At 50.4% G+C, this 19,713-nt stretch overlaps 1 protein-coding gene across 5 annotated transcripts in view; it reads left to right on the top strand.

The window, feature by feature from the left end:
* Positions 1-19,713, top strand: part of KMT2A (lysine methyltransferase 2A) — a 2,049,111-nt gene that overhangs the window by 324,394 nt on the left and 1,705,004 nt on the right. For all 5 annotated transcript variants that reach the window (XM_069614436.1, XM_069614434.1, XM_069614435.1 and 2 more), the window contains exon 6: positions 14,056-14,120. In XM_069614436.1, the coding sequence (XP_069470537.1) occupies positions 14,056-14,120 (65 nt within the window). The remainder of the gene's footprint in view (positions 1-14,055; positions 14,121-19,713) is intronic.

The raw sequence follows: 19,713 nt of genomic DNA, 5'->3' as shown, positions 1-19,713 counted from the left end.
AACTCTTTAAACCGAAAACTTTGAAAGACAGGCGCACGAAACGGTGGGCGGCCTACACCATGCAGGCCGAGAATGTATCCCACGGTGGCGGCGTCGCCTCAGACGAGGAATCTGTAGGCAGCCACAGCTCTGATTCAGAGGCCATTGACCGTATGGTGGAGCCCTTGCGCTTCCACGTGTCCGCCCCCGACACTATGTAGAGATCACACCCCAGCAACAGGGAGACACACGCACCACACATTTCTAAACACTCAACCCCTAAACTTTCATCGACCGTACTGCCGTAGAAGGTTGGCACGCCCGTCGAAATTTTAGACTAAACCTTCCGAACCTCGCATTTTGACGCCCTCTGCCTTACTGCAGTCACGGTCTACGCATGGTGAGAAATCTACTGTACTCTGTCCCGTCCCCTTTCCTCCATACTGTATGGGCGTCCCTCCCAAGGGACGGGAGACGGAACCTTTTTCACCAGAAAACTTGGAGGCACAAAAGGGTGAGGCACAGGGAGCATGCTCTTTCATGACTCCGCCCTCCTGCGCCACACCCCATTCCCCTTTTCTGCATCACCGAGAACGGGTCGAATTCACCAGCGCTCCTGGGTTCGGCTTCGGGCATGTAATTCCACGGGTGGATACTTCTTCTCTTCGTCTTTTTTTGTCTTATCTATCATTCAGGGACTCTGTCCTTAGGCGTCACGCTCCTCCCCGGTGCATGTCGACTTCTACATGGTTCAGCAGGTGTCCATCCTTCAATGGGATCTTCCCAACTTCAGACCCCCATGCCCTCTGCCTACTTTACCTTGGCCCAGACCACGGTTGGCAATCTTGTTCGGCGTGTGACTTGCTGTCCTCGAAGGCGCTGAAGAACAGACTAGCCAGGTGGAGGGAGCTCTTCCAGAGGTCGCCTCCAGAGGATCTCAAGAACTTCGTGAAGCATCGAACCAGGCCCAAGGTAGGGCCAATATTCTCCATCGCACCCTGCAAGGGAGACTCCTTCCCAGGGACTCATCCGTGCGGGAGGGACCGGTCGGGTCCTTCTACCGGCACGTGCACCAAGGCTGCTTCAGCTACCGGCCGGTGGGTCGAGGGATCCTCGGATCCTCCTGGGCGCTGTGTTGAGGGACCAGAGGCTTCTTTTACTGGGTCTACACCCGAGGGGCTCTGCCCTTTTACCAGCACCATGGCCGAGGGGCTATGCCCTATCACCGGCAATACGTCCAAGGGGCTACGCCCTAATACCGGCAATACGTCAGAGGGTGCGCCTAGACGCAGCTCTACCGACCCCTGGTCGAGGGTGGCACGCCTACCGAGCCTAGGCCCGAGGAGCAGGGTAGGCCTCTTGATCCACATGCAAGAGTCTTGGACGAGGCCGGGCCCAGCAGGCTGAGCACCACGCCGCAGGCACGTGGCAGGCAGCTCGAAAAAATGGCTGCAGAACCAGAAAGTGGCACCGTCCGACGCCATTCCAGGAATTTGGCGAAGAACGAGTGTTAAGGTGGGACTGGCCTCAACCGGGTAGGTGGCCTACAGTCTACCCCTCAGTTGTGCAGGGCAGTTTTCCTTGGCATCCATATGGACAGGGTACGCTGCAGCTTCAGCAGCTCCCCGCTACCCCGTCCCCCCCCCGGCTTCCCAGGGGGCTCCACCACACCCTCCTCCGCCTCCTCAGCCTCCGGCTGCGGACTCTGTACCCCATCCTCCGGCGCCAGCTACTACTCCTCCTCCACAAGATCCTCCAGATCTGCAGGATACCGATGAGGAGGAGGATCCGGATACGACATCCTCAGCCAGGGCCTTCCACAAACGTCTTGCTGGTCTGGCGGAGTACCTGGGCCTCCCCCGAACCCGAGCAGCCTGCAGAGGGGTTCTTGCTGAAGTCCTCACGCAACGCCCCTCTGCTAAATCAGGGATTCCTATGCACACCGATGTAGTCTCCCTGGCCAAGAAGGACTGGCTCAATCCCCGCTCGACCAGCCGATCAATTGACGCCTGTACGCCAAGTACAGGCAGGTGGAGGGGGATACACACTCGCTTTCTGCCCATCCTCAGCCACACTCTTCGGTGATCGCTGAGGCATCACTATACTTCAAGCCCCAGTCGTCCTCCGCCTCTGCAGAGCTGCTAGGCAAAGATGAGAAGATCTTGGTGTCATATGGCAAGAAACTCTATTCCAACGCCTCTTTACATTTATTTTAAGCCAAGCTGACTGCTGCCAAACAGAGATTATGGCGGGAAATTGCGGACTTCCTCCCAGAACTCCCCACCCAGAGCCAATCACGCTTTAAGGCGGGGCTGGCTGAAGCCATGCTGGTGGCGCATGACCTCATGGAATCCACAGTGGCTCACATCGATACCTCAGGCCGTGCCATCTGTATTGCCACGGATATGAGAAGATCAGCCTGGCTCCGGGCAACAAAGTTCAACCCGGATGTCCAGGAGCGCATTCTAGATCTACCGCTTGGGTGGGGGTGGGGGTGGAGGGGGGACCTCTTCCACTCCTCTACGGACGAAGAGCTGGACAAAAAGAAAAATGGCTCACAAACGGCACTCTTTATCCATCTTTACAAAGACCACGCCCAAATCGTACACTCTCTTAGCAGCGCTCGGAAAGGGGTCGTACATATGGAGGGTTCCGCAGCTTCCAGGAACGCAGATCCAGGCAGCCGGACCGCTCGCTGTCTCAGCCGGCGCAAGGAACAAAAAAGGGGGTCGGGGGTAGTAAGGGCTTTTTCCAGTCCCCCTCCTCAGCGACAGCCTCTGAGGGAAAGAAAGCATGACATGCCCCTTCGGGTCCACGTGTCTCCAGTGGGGGGCAGGCTTGCTCTCCATGCACATTTCTGACGACAGAATTTCAAGGCCCCTGGATCCTCTCCATAGTATCCACGGGGTACCGCCTTCCTATTCCAGCCTCTCCTCCTTCCGCCTCCCCTCCACTCCCACAGGTTGGGACAGCAACTCTTTTGCCGGAGATCTGATCACTCGTAGAGAGCCAGGCAGTGGAGGAAGTCCCAGCCTCCCATCAAGGCTTTGGCTTTTACTCAAGGATTTTCACCATTCAGAAGAAGAACCAGGCGGGCCTGAGAGTTGTGCTGGACCTTTCCACCCTCAATCTCTCCTTACCCATGCAAAAATTCAAGATGGTTGCGCCAGCCTTTATAGGTGAGAAATAGGACAAGGGAGACTGGATGTGCTCCCTGGATCTGAAGGACACGTACGTACACGTCCCGATTTGGCAGCCCCATCGTTCCTTCCTACGGTTCAGGATCATGGCCTATCATTTTCAATACAAGGTCCTCCCTTTTGGCCTCAACTCGGCCCGCAGGGTCTTTACCAGACTCATGAATGCTATGGAGGCACTCCTCAGAGCGCAGGGTCTCCACATGTACCCATACTTGGACGTCTGGCTTGTCAGGGCTACATCTCCGGAGACGGTTCACCACTCTTCCCATGCCCTTATGAACACACTGCACGATCTCAGGAAGTCACAACTGCAGCCCATGCAGACTGACTTTCCTGGACCTCATCTGGGACACGTGCTCCGAGAAGGTCTTCCCGTCGGAGGACAAAATCTCGGCCATCAAGATTGCCACCGCCCACTTCCTCAGCAGAGAGGGGACCTCGGCATGGTGGTATCTCCTGGGTCTACTCGCAGCGGACCCATTAGCTGTGCCGCACACGAGACTAAGGATGAGGAGGATTCAGCTGCACTTCAAGCCCTTTTGGCTGCCCTCCCCGCAGGCCGCCATCACCAGAGACTCCTCGCTCGAGGGCTGGGGAGCCACCCTGGACGGCTTCTCGGTCCACAGCACCTGGACTCGACAGGAGCAGGAATAACACATCAGCTGGTAGGAGCTGAACGCCATCTGGCTTGCGCTCAGAGCATTCCTACCGCTTCTCGGGGGCAAGGTTGTCCTCATCCAGACAACTCGGCCAGCATGTACTACGTCAACAAGCAGGGAGGTACCAGATCCCCTCCTGTACAGACTGGCGATAAGCATGTGGGAGTGGGCCCTGGAAAACGACATTTACCTCACGGCAGTCCACCTCCCTGGGGAATCCAACCTGGAAGCGGAAAGGCTCATGAGGCTGGTAGTGGACAATTACGAGTGGCAGCTAAACAACCTCCATTATTCAGGAGATCTTCAACAGGTGAGGTTACCCCCACGTGGATCTCTTTGCCACCTGGCAAAACAAGAAGTGTCCCCAGTTCGCATCCTGGCAAGGTCAGGACCCTGGCTCTCTGGGCGACGCATTTCACCTCAAGTGGACCAGCATAAAAGCCTACGCCTTTCCGCCCACTCCCCTGATCCACGGGGTAATCTGCAAAATCAAGCAGTCTCGCCAAGTACTCATTATTCTGATAGCTCCATGGTGGCCGGCCAGGCCATGGTGTTCGGAGCTACTCAGCCTCTCGGAGGTGCCCCGATTCACCTTCCGACAGGCATAGAACATCTTCTGGCACAGCATGGGGGCAGAGTCATTGTCATGATGCCTACCTCCAAGGAGCCAGGTCCGACCCAGCAACCCCAGAGGCAGGCATCATTCCCCCCAGGGAAGTGCCAGCGGGCCCAAGCTTGGGGCCCTTTGGACACAGTCCTGGCGCCTTAGGCGCCAGGCTCATGTTAGACCCCTGTCCTGGCGCCTTAGGCGCCAGGCTCATAAAGCTAGACATGTGTTCAAGTGTTTTAATGTGCACTTACCTGTTGCAGACCATGCTGCTACATCCAGGCCCTCTTGAGGCCTGAATGGAACTACTTTACCTGTGGGACTACTTTCCACCTGGGTGTGGTCAGGGAAGGATACATACCTGGAACTTCTACCAAAGCTATTTAAACCACGCCCGATCAGCAACTCACGCTTCGCGTTGTTCTGCTCCTCGCAGCTGGACGCTCACCGTGTCAGCTCCTGCATCTGGACTTCAGCCACGCCTGTCAGCATCCTGGATCGCCTGAAAAGGGAGATAAGAGAGAATTGGAGAGAAAGAAGACCTTACCAGCTAAAGCTGCATCACGGAGACCTCACACCGACGATCCTGAAAGGGAAGACATCATTTTAAAAGCATTTCGCTTTGATCGCTGCAGCGCTGCATTTCACTCACCTTTCCTGAGCGCCTCCATCTTCAGCAGCGATCATCCGGATCCGCACCCACTTCTCAGAAGCTAGAGAGAAAAAGACAAGAAGACAAGGTGAGAGAAGGAAGGGAATAGGAAAGGCTCAGTTTCCTTCTAAGACTTACCTGTTGGGTCATTGCCATTTCATTTCGGGTCCTGCCGCTTCCTGGCATTCCGGACCCCGGCCCCTATGGGGAAAAAAGACAAAGACATTGAATGAGCGAATGCAAAGACATTACCTGAACGCTCATCCAGAACTTACCTGTCATTTACTGGAACTGCACGTTTCACTTCGGGTCGGCGCCATATCTTCGGCATTCCGAACCCCGGTGATGTCGGCTCGACGGAGGCCCCCGAGAACAGCGTATCGACATCGACGGAGGATGCAGACGCAGAAAATGTTCCGAAGCAGCACTGCTGTGGTGATTACCTGTCATAGATGTGGAATACGTCGTCGGAACATCCTATCGAAAGAACGTTGCCAGGTAAGAAAGTAGCTTGTTCATCTGTGCGAAGAAGGATTTATCCATCTGAAAGGACAATTCAGAATGTAAATCATTTTTTCTTCGGTGTATAAAGAATCATCTGTAATCTCTGCCACAAATGTCGCTAAAGCATACATACATTGAGTTTGTTTTATGCATGGTGGTTTTTTATTCCATTTATTTACATACACATTCAGCCAATTAAGGATTTGCATATCGTAATACATCAAATCTAAAAACAGAATCCAAAACAGCTCACTCTTTAAATCTACACAATTAAAAAAGAGCTGGGTTAAAATATGTCTTCAGACAGATCACTACGAATGTTGAAATATAAATCATAAAACGTCATCATATGAAAAATTAAGTTGGCATCACCTTTTAAAAGTTTGTTCCACATTTCATCGACATATTCAAGATCACAAGAGTTATCATATGCTTTCAGATATTTCAAGCGTAATTGATTCAGGCTCTCACAATAGCATAAAATGTGTACTCTTACGTCTTGTCCCCTTTCCTCCATACTGCATGGTCGTCCCTCGGGACGAGAGACGGAACCCTTTTCACCAGAAACCCCCCCCCAAATTTAAAGGCGCGTGGGGGCGCGCCCTGGTAGCATGCGCTCCCCTGACTCTGCCCACCTGTGCCAATCCTAAGAACCCTTTTCCGCGTCGATGGTAACGGCCGATTTCACCATTGCTCCTGGGTTTGGCTCTGGCCATGTAGCACCACGTGCTCTTCTCCGGATATTTTCTTCTGTCTTTGTGTCTTCTTTTATCAATCAGGTACTCGGTCCCCTGGCACCACGCTGTCGACTTCGGTGGTCAGTCAAAAGGCCAAAAAAATAATACCGAATGACAAAAATCTCGAAAAAAATATCGAATTATTTATTTATTTATATGCGTTTTTGGGGTCAGGTAAGTAAAAAAAAAGGGTTAAAATAAAAAAAAAATAGAAAAAAGGGGGTTTGGGGGAAACCCCCCCCATTTTGAAAAAAAAGTCATAAAAAAAAATTCGATATTTTTTTTTCGGCCTTTTTTTTCGAGATTTTTTTTGTTGAGATTTTACAATTCGGTATTATCACTATAAACCGTCGACTTCAGCTGGCTTCAGCAGGTGTCCAGCCTGCGAGGGGCTCTTCCCTACATCCAATCCCCACTCTCTTTGCCTCTGCTGCCTTGGCCCCGACAATGGCTGGGAGGGTTTCACCATGTTCGACGCACTTACACTACGTGCTCTGAAGAACAGGCTAGGTAGGTGAAGAGAGCTATTCGAGAAGTCACCTTCAGAGGACTTGAAGGACTTCGTCAGACATAAGTCAAGGCCCAAGGAAGGGCCTCTTTTTTCCCAGCGCACCTCGCAAAGGCGACTCCTTCCCAAGGAAACGCCTGAGGGGGAGGAACCGTTCAGGTTCTCACACCAGCACGAGTACCGAGGCTAGTTCAGCTACCGGCCGTGGGGTCTGTAGATCCTTCCGGAGACAGTGCTGAGGGACCGCAAGGTTCTTTTACTGGGTGTACACTCAAGGGGCTATGCCCGATCACCGGCCAAATGTCCGAGGGGGCACCTGCACGCAGCACTACCGCGATAATGCCAAGGACAGCATGCCAGGCCCCGTCCTGAGGTGCAGGGCTGGTTTCATGCTCCATCACCAAGAGTCCTGGAGGAGTCTGGGCCCAGTGAGCCAAGCACCACGACTTCAGGACGTGGCCTGCCGTACCAGACAAGATGGCCGCTTGTCCGATACCGCCCCTCGGAGCGGAGCAGGTGGGAGAACGAGTGACAAGGTGGGACTGGTGTCAACCAGGTATGTGGCCTACTGCTTATCCATCAGCATCGCAGGGCACATTTACTCCGCAACCATACAGACAGATTACGCACCGGCCACAGCAGCCTCCCGCTACTGTGTCAACATCACCTGCCACCTCACTGGCCTGTGAGGACAGATTTTTCGAAAAGTTGCTCACACTCATGAGATCTCCTCAAATGGGGGCCATCCTTTGGGATATCATCGAGGACATGCTCCCTGCGGCCCCTCCGCCTGCGCCTATAGTCATTCCTCCTATGGCTCTGGCCGTGCAGGCCCTGGTGCCCTTGCTGGCCCCTTTATTTCCGGCTTCCCTGCCTCCCACAGTTCAGGCGGTCCTGTACCAGCCTCCGGCTCAGGTCTCCATACCTCAGCCCTTGGCGCCCAGCACACTCCCATCCGTTCCGGACCAGCCGGACGCCCAGGTGGATACAGGTGGATACAGATGAGGAAGAAGACCCCGACACACCATGGTCAGCCAAGGCCTTCCACGAACGACTCGCAGGTCTGGCAGAGTACTTCGGCCTTCCTCAACCTGAGGTTGAACAACCAGAGGGGGTAGTGGCCGAGGTCCTCACTCTAGAAGGACGTTGTCACTTTGGCCAAAAAGAGTTGGCTCAAACCTCACTAGGCCCATCCTGTCAATCTGCGCCTCGACGCCAAATATAGGCAAATGGAGGGGGATCCACTCTTGCTGTCGGCCCACCCTCAACCTCACTCTTCAGTGATTGCTGCGGTGTCACTCTACTCGAAGCCTCAGTCGTCCTCGGCCACCTCGCCCTCAACACTGTTGGGCAAGGAGGAGATGATCTTGGAGTTGTGCGGGAAGAAGCTTTATTCCAACGCTTCACTGCATCTTTGTCAAGCGAACGCGGATGCCATGCTGGCAGCCGTTAACTATAGGCTTTGGCGGAAATAGCAGACTTCCTTCCAGAACTTCCGGTGCAGACCCAGGCACGTTTAAAGACAGGCCTGGCAGAGGCTAAAATGGTGGCAGAAGACATCATGGAATCCACCGGGACCCACATTGACACCTCTGGCTTAGCCATATGCATTGCCACGGACATGAGGACGACTGCCTGGCTTCGGGCTACTAAATTCAACCCAGGCGTCCAGGAACGCATATTAGACCTTCAATTCGAGCGTGGCGACCTCTTTCAAGCCACCACTGACGAGGAGCTAGATAAAAAGAAAAACAGTTAGCAAACTGCAAAGTCTTTACCCTTACGAAGGCCACGCCGAAGGCATACACCCAGTCACATCAACGCTCCGACCAGGGGCGGGTGTTCGGAGGGTTGCACGGCTTCCAAGAAAGGAGGTCCAGGCAGCCTGACTGTTCACTGAGTCAACACCTGCATAAACAAGAGGGGAAGCAACGGCTTCTTTCTGTCACCTGCCTCCTCAACAGCCTGAGAGGGAAAGAAGGCATGACGTGCCTCTTCAGGTCCACATGTCTCCGGTGGGGGGCAGGCTTGGCATTGTGCAGGGGAGACTGGATGTGCTCCCTAGATCTGAAGGACACTTATCTACACGTCTTGATTTGGCAGCCGCATCGCTCCTTTTTGCGATTCAGGATCATGGGTTGCCATTTCGAATACAAGGTGCTACCCTTCAGCCTCAATTCAGCCCCCATTGTATTTACCAGGCTCATGAATGCAGTGGCAGCCCTCCTCAGGGCCCAGGGCAACCGTGTCTACGCTGCGCAGAACCTGACCTTCCTGGGCCTCATCTGGGACACAAGACCTGAGAGAGTTTTCCCCTCGGAGGACAAGATCATGGCCATCAACAGGGCCACCACTCACTTCCTCACCCGAGAAGTGACCTTGGCCTCGTGGTACCAACACTTATTAGGTATCATGGCAGCGGTCCTACTGGCTGTACGCCACACAAGACTCAAGATGAGGAAATTACAGCTGCACTTCGCAGCTTCATGGAATCAGGAGAGGGGCTCCCAAGCGGAGCTTGTCAGCATCCCTCCTTCTCTCCTCCCGGACCTCACATGGTGGTCCGTGGAATGCAACCTGCGAACGGGCAAGCCCTTCTGACAGCCGGCCCAGCAGGTCACCATCACCACAGACTCCTCCCTGAAAGGCTGGGGGGGCCACTTTGGACAACCACAGTGTCCATGGAGTCTGGACCCTGGACCCTGCAGGAGCAGGAGTCTCGTATCAACTGGCTGGAGCTGAAAGCCATCTGGCTAGCTCTCAAAGCTTTCCTACCGCTCATTGTGGGCAAGGTCGTCCTCATCCAGATGGACAACTCCACCAGCATGTACTATGTCAACAAGCAGGTTGGGACCAGATCCCCTCCACTGTGCAGTCTAACGATCAGCATTTGGGAGTGGGCTCTGGAGAACAACATCTACCTTATGGCCATCTACCTTCTGGAGAGTCCAACCTAGAAGCGGAAAGGGTCAGCAGACTGGGAGCGGACAATTACGAGTAGCAATTGAACGACCAGGTGCTGCTGGAGATCTTCAGTAGATGGGGGCATCCTCAGGTGGATCTCTTTTACTCCTGGGACAACCAGAAGTGCTAACAGTTTGCGTCTTGGCAGGGGCAGGACCCCGGCTCCCTGGGCGACACATTCCAGATACAGTGGAACGGTTTGAGAGCGTATGCCTTCCCTCCCACACCCCTGATCCACAGGGTGATCTGCAAGATAAAAGAATCTGTCACCTCAGCATCATTCTGATTGCTCTGTGGTTTCCGGCGAGACCTTGGTTCTCTGGACTTCTCAGCCTATCAGACAGGCCACCCATTCACCTGCCGCTTGGCCCAGCTCATCTTCTTGCGCAGCAGGGGTCAGGGTCATCCACCCCGCCCCACACAAATTAGCCCTCTCTGCGTGGTTCCTGAGCAGGTCATGCTAAAGCACATAAACCTATCACAGGCTAACCTAGACATCATTCAGGGCGCTAGGAGCAAGGCTACTAGAATCCAGTACAGGAGTAAATGGACAAATTTCTGTCACTGGGCGGACTCTAAAGAGATTGACCCCCTTACGTGCCCATTGGATGATGTGCTCTCCTTCTCTGCACACCTTGCTCACTCGGAGGTGGAGGTTTCTTCTTCCAACATGGTGGTCAAGCGACATTTGGCAGGCCTCACTAGGCTCTACCCACCCATCAAGAAACCACACCGTGTGGGACCTCAATGTAGTCTTGGGCGCCTTGCCGCACAAACCGTTTGAGCCAATGGCGTCCGGGAACATCGGGCTGGTTACCATTAAAACAGCTCTGTTGATGGGTCTCACCTCTGCTCGCTAATTTTCACAAGGGTAAGGTGGTCCTGAGAAAGCAACCTGCACTCCTACCTAAGGTAGTCTCTGGTTTTCAATTAAACAAGGAGATAGTCTTACCTATGTTTTTTGCCGACCCTAAGGACGAGGCTCAGAGGGTCTTGCACTGTCTGGATGTCTGACGTGCCCTGAAAAATCTATATGGACAGGACCAACGGCTTCCGCAAGTCGGATGCCCTGTTTGTCACCTTCTGGAGCTCAAGGCCTGGTTACCAATCCTACAAGGGCTCTCTTGTAGGGTGGATGGTTTCGGCCATCAAGGAGGCCTACGAGGGGCAGCACAAACCACTTCCAGCTAACATGCACGCCCACGCTGTCTGAGCCAAGGCCATGGCCATCGCCTTCCAGTGGCAGGTCATCAGCAGGGCGGCCACCTGTGCCTCCCCTTCGGCTTTCTGTAAGCACTACTGTCTGGACGCCGGCTCTAAATCAGACGTGGCTTTCGGGCAGGCGGTTCTAAGGAATCTGTTTTCTTAAGGAGGGTCTACACTCCACCCTCGGGCTACATTCAGTTGTAATCACCCATGCAGTATGGAGGATAGGGGATGGACGTAAGAGTAATTAATAGTTACTCACCGTAGTGACTAACGTACTCTTAGTCAATAGTCCCCTTTCCTCCATGTGTCCCCCATTTCCCCCTAATAATATTGGCGTCATTAGGCAATGTTAAATATTGTTGACGCATCAATGGTGACTGAGGAGTGGTGCAGGTGGGCGGAGTCAGTGGAACGCTTGCTCCCATGGGGGGGAGAAGGTTTTTTCTGGTGGAATGGGTTCTGTCTCCTATCCCTAGCGAGGGACGTCCATGCAGTATGGAGGAAAGGGGACTATGGACTAAGAGTACGTTAGTCACTACAGTGAGTAACTATTCATTTCTGCAGTCTCAATTTTTGCAACGCCACATAATCGACACCATCGATCTGATCTTATTATTCCACATTTCTCCCCAACTATTTCCAGGGTTTCTGTCTTGTTAAACTTGAATAATAAATATCGCCTTATCAATTTGCCATCAGGAAACGCTGACAGATATTTAGGTATGTCAGGGCGTCCCAACCAGTATTGCATAAAAATACTGCTGTTGCGCTTCATGGCCAGATACACCATATCCCGCTCTTTGCCTGCTATAGATATTGCATTCCTCAGCTGGCGTTTAATTCTACCAAGTGGTTTGTTTAGCCATCATTCTGCATTCTCTTTGGCCCAATTAATATAGTTAAATCTAAAATGTCTCAGCACACAGTGTTTGTCACAGTTCTCCATTCCACTAAACACTCCCTTTAAGTCAACAATAGTGGTGTCATTATGTAAGATATGCAATTTAGCATACAGCATTGTGACCTTACATTCTAGCATATCTTCTACGTGCGTCATATTACATTCTAATATTATAAATTCACACGGGAGTGATTTAGGCATTCTAAATAGAATTTTTAGAAGTTTCCCTTCAAATCTATTCAGTTCCTGGGTGAATTTCTTTTCCCATATTTCTGCATCATAAAGGAGACCGAGAATGACTTTGGCGGAGTATAATAGAACAGTGCTTAAAGAGCATCGTCTTTGTGCACCGATGAAATGACTTAGTGCCATAGTTATGTTCATGCGCTTAGATTTGGTTTCTAGCCATTGTTACTTCCAACTCAATTTATGATCTATTACAATACCTAAATATTTGTAGCATTCAACCCTTCTGATCGGCTGACCAGCGATAGTCCATCTCACATTAGTAATAATTTGGTTCTTGGTTTTCCCTGTAAAGGCAATGATTTTTGTCTTTCCGAGATTAATTTTGAGTCCATTTTCAGATGCAAACTGTTCCAGTGCAGCTAGTTTCAGTTGTAGTCCCTTGGGGATGTAATCGAGTAATAACAGGACATCTGCATAACCAAGTCACCCAATTCTTAACAATCCAAATTGATGTTATTCGATAAGTTGGCATTCGGAGCCACTGCTAAATCTGCGAGGTATAGGTTAAACAGGGTAACAGCCAGTATGCAACCCTGTTTAACTCCACTACAGGTCGGGATCGTGTAAGTAAATTTACCCTCTCCATCTAGCCTAACTCTTATAGTGGTATTGGTATAAAGCAACGTGATCATGTGGAGCGGCCACTGTTGATTACCCCGTCGCTTGAGTTTATTCCACAGCTTATTTCTAAGGAGGGTGTCGAAGGCACCACTGAAGTCTATAAATGCTCCATAGACTGGGAGCTACCGCTTGTGCCATGCATATTCTATAGCAGATACCAAGATGGTAATATTATGAACATTTTTTTTACGAAAACCGGATTGATTCGGGGCGGGGTGGTCAGGGGGGAGAATGTGGTTCTCGGTAAAGCATTGCTTTAATTCCTGTAGTAAAACCTTTGCAAATACCTTGGCCGGGATGTCTAAAATGGCTGGCATGCGGTTGTTACTAGGGTCCTTCCAGCTGCCTTTTTTATGAATGGGTAAGATAGAGCTTTCTCTCCAGGTTTTAGGGACTTGCCCATGTTTACCTATCCATTGAAACAAGAGATATAACGCATGTGCCCAAAATGTTGGGGTGAGCCTAAGTAGCGCGTTGCAGGTACCATCTGGGCCTACTGCTTTAGAGGTTGGAAGTGCTTGAATCAATAGTGCAAGATCAGCAACTGAGTATTGCCCCGTCCATGGGTCCACAAAATGCTTGTACTGCCTCTGGCTGAGCTTTCTATAGCAGATAACCCATGATATGTGTTAACTGAGGTAGCACTTGTTCCGCTATTACTTTGCCTTTTTCTAATTTATTGGGGTTCCATTTAATCCTATTACCTCATTATTAATAAAGATATTACCATTCAGTTTGTATTTACTTTGCCCTTCCTCCTTTGCAAACAATACATAGAGAGAGAAGTGGTCACTTTCATCATGTATCTCCACTGCCATGTCTAACACAAAATCACTTGCACTTACATTGGTAACATTATAGTCAATCGTTGTCATGCTCTTCCCACTTACTCACGTCACTTCTCTTTTTACATCACCGTCACAATTACCGTTGAGTATTTTCAGATTATGTCTCTGAAACAGTTTAGACCACCCTTTCCCTGCTTATTACTGGAGTATTTGGGGAGTGGACCTGATATATTGGTCTCAACTTGAAAAGTAATACTGTTATCAGTTAGGGCAAACTAGAAATCTGTGCGAAGAAAGATTTATTCACCAGAAAGGACAATTCAGAATGTAAGTAATTTTTTCTTCGGTGCATAAAGAATCATCTGTAATTTCTGCCACAAATGTCGCCAAATCATACATGGAGTTTGTTTTATGCATGGTGGTTTTAATTTTGTATTGCCTCACTGTGTGATTGTAACATGCTGCTTTCCTCCATAGGATGAGGAAATGCCAGAACCTGCAGTGGATGCCTTCCAAAGCAAACCTTCAGAAGCAAGCCAAAGGTAGGACATATGGTTTGAAATTCGATTTGCTGTGTTTCTGACATAGTTTTCGGTGCATTCTGAAGACAAGTATAAAGAGATTCCACTTCCTATTTGCCGCAATGCCCATCTGTGTAAATATGTGATGCATTGAAGATAGCTAAAACATTTACTGTATTTCTCTTTTTTGGAAAAGATTACTTTTTCTAAGTTTTTTTGTACTGAGATATCTGTTAAAGAAACAACAAACCCCCCACTGCTTTCTCCCCTAAACTGGGTGTGAATTACCCACTATATTACACTATATTACCCACGTAACCACACATCCATTTACAGCTAGAATGATAGGCATTACTGGGAAGTTAAGAGCAGGGGGTGGGGGGTGGCATTGGCCAAATTGGTGGGCCTCAGAGGAGCTCTAGCCAGACCCTCTTTAGTTTACTAGTGGGGAATCCACCACAGTCATGCTGGCCTCATTGTTCCTGATAGCAGAGGTGTCTACACCATCTGCCAGTACTCCATCCCTAAAATAGGACTTGGTATTGTCAGGGATAGAAACATAAGCTTCAGCACCTTTAGGTTCCCAGGATACTAGGGACACTAGAACTACTTCTGATCCAACACCACAGGGCAAGGGGTCAGAAGAGGAGGATGCTCCTGTGAGTATCTCTCCCTCTTCATAAAGGAATGGTAGATTTGCAGAATGGATCCCAAGGTTTTACCCTTACTTCTCCGGGCCCCCCCTTCAATGGTCACTTGCTCCACAGGTTACACAAGATGCTGAGGACCTTTGTACGTAGAGAGACTTACTGTTGCCAGATTCCTGCTTGGGATGATAAGTTCCACTGCACTTTACATTCTCTCCATGTAAGTTATGAAACTTTTTGAGGGCCTTAAGGGATCCAGGTTTTTTAGTAGACCCTCCCTCTTTCTTTTCTTGCCTTTTCCCATCCTCGTGTACTAGAGGCACCCACAGATAAGCAGCAATGGCCATTTAGTTTCCTTGGCTCTAACTCCTGAGAAACTGCCAAATGCTCTTTCCGCTTCAGGGAAACAGGGAGCAACATGTGTTTCCAGCATAACAAGATTTATTATGCCATTACAAGTGGGTATTTTATCACCTTCAACCCAGCTACTCAAGTTTTTCAAAGAAATATTCACATAAGTTACCCAAGTACTATTCTCTCTTTGCTTGTGGTCTCTAAACCTCTTTAAGTATTGAGAAGGAGGCTTCTCAAACGTTAAGAGCAGAGCCTGCTTTAATTGTTGAAAATCTTTTCTCTCGGGTTTTGACAACTCCATAATAGCTCTGGAGCCATTCTGGAGAAGTCTTTTGAGCAACCAAGCAATCTTGCCATACTCATTCTCTTCTTGTACCCCACAAGCCTACTCAAATGCAGTCAACCTATCAATAATGTCATTTCTGATGCTTGTTAATCTGCTTAGAATCACATGCTGTGCGAATGGTTCGACATCCAGTGGTAACCGCAGAGTATTGCATCTTGTCTTTCGGGGACCGAAAGGGGACTTGGGCATAGGCGTGTCTGTAACACTATCCCTATCGTGATGTGTAGTGTCCCCCAAAATCCCTCACACGCCGAGGTCCCTCAGATAGTTTTTTTCCGCCCAGATAACTGGTCGCCCTATTGCAGAGCTCTTTCATAAGAGACATTGTTATACCTTGTTTATCGACTTTGTCGATTATCCCCTGATAGTAACTTCGACGGTGCTTTCTGTGCTATGCCGAAGACAACGGGGGACTTTCAACGCCTAAGTCTGCGGTGGACTTTGACGCCTAAACTCCGGCGGCAGAGCCGTCCACGTGGCCGGGCCCTCTGGCCCACCTACTGTCATGAACCGTCATCTACGTCCTTTCTGGACCTCCGGGTCCCTGACTCGCAGGGGATTGCACCAACATGGCCACCCGGAACAGAATACTCCGGATAAGCCTATGCGTTCCACGCTGCTCATCCTACAAAAGAGACACGCCCCCGCGGCTCTGTGCGTCTCAACGCTACCGCTACCTGTAGTCGGACGTGCTTAGCCGGAGTTCGATCGGGGCTCTCGCTTTATTCCTTGTTCCCAGTCCCTTGAATTCCCTCCTGTTCCCTTTCCTCCCCAATCTCCTGGAAAACCTTCCGCGCTCGATTCACGGTCTTCTGTGCCTCCGAGCGTACCTTGATTACTTCCTGGAATTACCCTGGACTTGTAGAACGCTCCTGGAAACTGAACCGCTACTGCTGGACGCCGATGACCGGCGTTCAGGACTATACAAATCCCAGACCGTGAAGAAGAAATCATCCCAGAAGGTCGCAAGTACACAATAGAAACAGGTGAGAGACTTTGTGACACCTACACAGTAGGGAGAGTGGGGTCGGGGTGGTCATATCCTTTCAGCTATGTCTCTCTTTCCCCCTAATTTGCCCTCTAGGTCTGGTCATCGTCGGTTTATAGTGATAATGTCGAAAAAAAAATGTCGACTTACAAAAATGTCGAAAAAAGTAATTTAGCACCATCAATAAATACATAAACAACAAAAGTCCCCCTCACCCAACACCCTCTCACCCCTCATACTAAACACATTTTAATTATATTTATTTATTTATTTATTCAATAAATAAACAAGGAAAATATCATTTACTAGGGGGCAGTCCCCCCAACACCCCTCACCAAACACCCCCCTGCCACCCAGCCCCCATCCCCCCACCACCCTCTCACCCCTCATACTCAACACATTTTAATTATATATATATATTTATTTATTCAATAAATAAATAAACAAGGAAAATATTTACTGGGGGGGGTCCCCCCAACAGCCCTCACCCAACACCCCCCTGCCACCCCCCCACCACCCTCTCACCCCTCATACTCAACACATTTTAATTATATATATATATTTATTTATTCAATAAATAAATAAACAAGGAAAATATTTACTGGGGGGGGTCCCCCCAACACCCCTCACCCAACCCCCCCTGCCACCCTCCACCACCCTCTCACCCCTCACACCCAACACATTTTAATTATATATTTATTTATTTATTCAATAAATAAATAAACAAGGAAAATATCATTTACTAGGGGGGGGGAGTCCCCCCCTCACCAAACACCCCCCTGCCACCCAGCACCCGCCCCCCACCCCCCCACCACCCTCTCACCCCTCATATTCAACACATTTTAATTATATACACGCCGAAAACACAGGGACGATCTCTTTCAGTCGAAGGGATTCCCAGCACACCTGAAGGCTTTTCGGAGGGCGACGGGACACTTTCCTCGACGTTATGGGAGAGGTCGAGCCGTTTTCAGCTACAAGACACCAATTTTCCCCCGCTAGACCGCTCAGGGGTACCCCATGAAACCATGGAAAGGCTCCATCTCTGCATGGAAAGAATGGAGAGGTTTATGAATGCCCAAAACCCTCCCACTCCAAAGAGAATAAAAGAAGGGCCTCAGGAGGACCCCAGGGCCAAAATTCCAAGATTAGACCAGGACACAGCCTCAGACTTCCATAGTGTGTATGACCTCACTGGGGAAGAACATTATTTTGAGGAAGAGGATGATTTTATGGACGAGGAAGACGGACGGAACCAGGAGGAAGGTCTGGAAGACAGCCCAGACTTGGTAGGAGAAAATCCAGAAGGACCTTCTCACCCCTGGCAATCACCATCAATATATTCCGACACTGATGTCCTGAACCTAAATCCTCCTGACATTTCACCTGTTAGAAACACGTCTCCCATTGACGATCAACCCACATTCAATGCCCTGTTGCGCAGAGCAGCAGCACACTTCGAACTGGACACTGGGGAGCTCTCCCCTGAATTAGACTTTGTAGAAAGGGTAATTAAGGAGAAACCCCCGGTCAGTCAGACAATTCCCCTCCTCGCTTCGGTGAAGAGAAGAATCATCCCTTCGCTGTCCACACCCGCACTAATCAGAGGGGTCAATCCTAGAATTGAAAAACTTTTCACTCCTTCACCCTCAGACCCGCTGTACATCAGGGGACATTCCATTCCGGATTCCCTGGTAGTAACCAACACAAGAAAGAGGGCAGGGGTACCACTCTCCACCAGTGAGGCACCACCTGACAAGGAGGGCAAGCGGTTATATGCCCTTGCAAAAAGAATTACATCCTCGGCCGCCTTTTCGGCAAGAATTGCCAACAACAATTCTTTGCTCGCTAGCTATGCGGACGCGCAGTGGGCCAAACTGCGCAAAGACGCCGAAGAAGCGCCGGAACCATTACGTACACGCCTGCTTTCAACTATTGGCGAAGGAACCCAGGTCAACCAGAGTATTGTAAAGAGCTCTCTGGACGCGGCAGAAACTGCGGGACGTTCCCTAGTTCAGGGAATAGTCCTAAAACGACACGTATGGCTGCGCAACTCAGGGTTCAAACCGGAGACACAGGCGTCTTTAATAAATAAACCTGTTGAAGACTCAAACCTCTTCGGGAAAGTGGTGGATGAGGCTCTGGAAATGGCTAAAAAAGAGTTTGATACTATCAAAACTCTTGACCAAATCTCTAAGCCCGCTACCAGGCGCGGCTATGGCAATAAACGCTTTTTTCGTGGCCAACGCCAACAACAAAACCAGCAGCAACAGTACCCTGCCACCAATTTCCAGACCAATAGTGGCCAGTACAGCCAAAGAGGACAGCGCCGGGGCAAAGGAAGAGGGCGAGGGTCCACCCCCAGAGGTTCCCAAGCCCCTAACAACACCAAGTGACGCGAAGATTCGCGTCCCCTCCCATGCAACACCGGTCGGGGGCCGGATAACATCCTTTCTTCCAGCATGGGAGGGTATAACGTCACACCGCTGGGTACTTTCCACCGTAGCCCACGGATACTGCATCGAATTCAACAGTTCCCCAACATACAAACCCCCGAGGGGACGACGCATGTCACCGGAACATCTTGCCATCCTTCTACAAGAAGTACAGCAACTGCTGGAAAAAGGAGCCATAGAGGTCGTGCCTCTATCTCAGGTAACGGAAGGTATTTATTCAGTGTACTTCCTTGTACCCAAAAAGGATCTAACAATGCGCCCTGTATTAGATCTGCGCCCAGCGAACAAGTTTATCAAACCCCAAAAGTTTCGTATGGTGACCCTACAGGAAGTGATCCCACTGCTATCACAGGGAGATTTCATGACAACATTGGACATGAAAGATGCATACTTTCATATTTTAATGTTGCCAGCGCACAGAAAATACCTCCGGTTCATGATAGAGGGCAAACACTACCAGTTCAGAGTGCTACCCTTCGGCATAGCATCAGCACCGAGGGTATTCACGAAGGTACTGGCAGTGGCAGCGGCCCACCTGCGCAGGTTGTCCATCCCAGTTTACCCTTACCTCGACGACTGGCTCATAACAGGGGATTCTTACGAAACATGCTTCTCCAATACCCAAAAGACTGTAGACCTTTTGTTCCAGTTGGGCTTCTCCATCAACAAAAAGAAGTCCAGCCTAGACCCCAGCCAAATCAAACAATTCCTAGGGGCTCTAATTCAAACAAAGGACGGCCTCGTCTTCCCCTCCAAAGAGAGGGTCCAAAACATGTTGTTTCAGATCCCTCAATATGTGACCAGTCGAGAGGTGACGGTACGC

Source organism: Ambystoma mexicanum, chromosome 9 (genome assembly GCF_040938575.1).
Source record: "Ambystoma mexicanum isolate Mex_15411 chromosome 9, UKY_AmexF1_1, whole genome shotgun sequence".
NCBI lineage: Eukaryota > Metazoa > Chordata > Amphibia > Caudata > Ambystomatidae > Ambystoma > Ambystoma mexicanum.
This window is presented reverse-complemented; position numbering and strand designations above follow the sequence as displayed.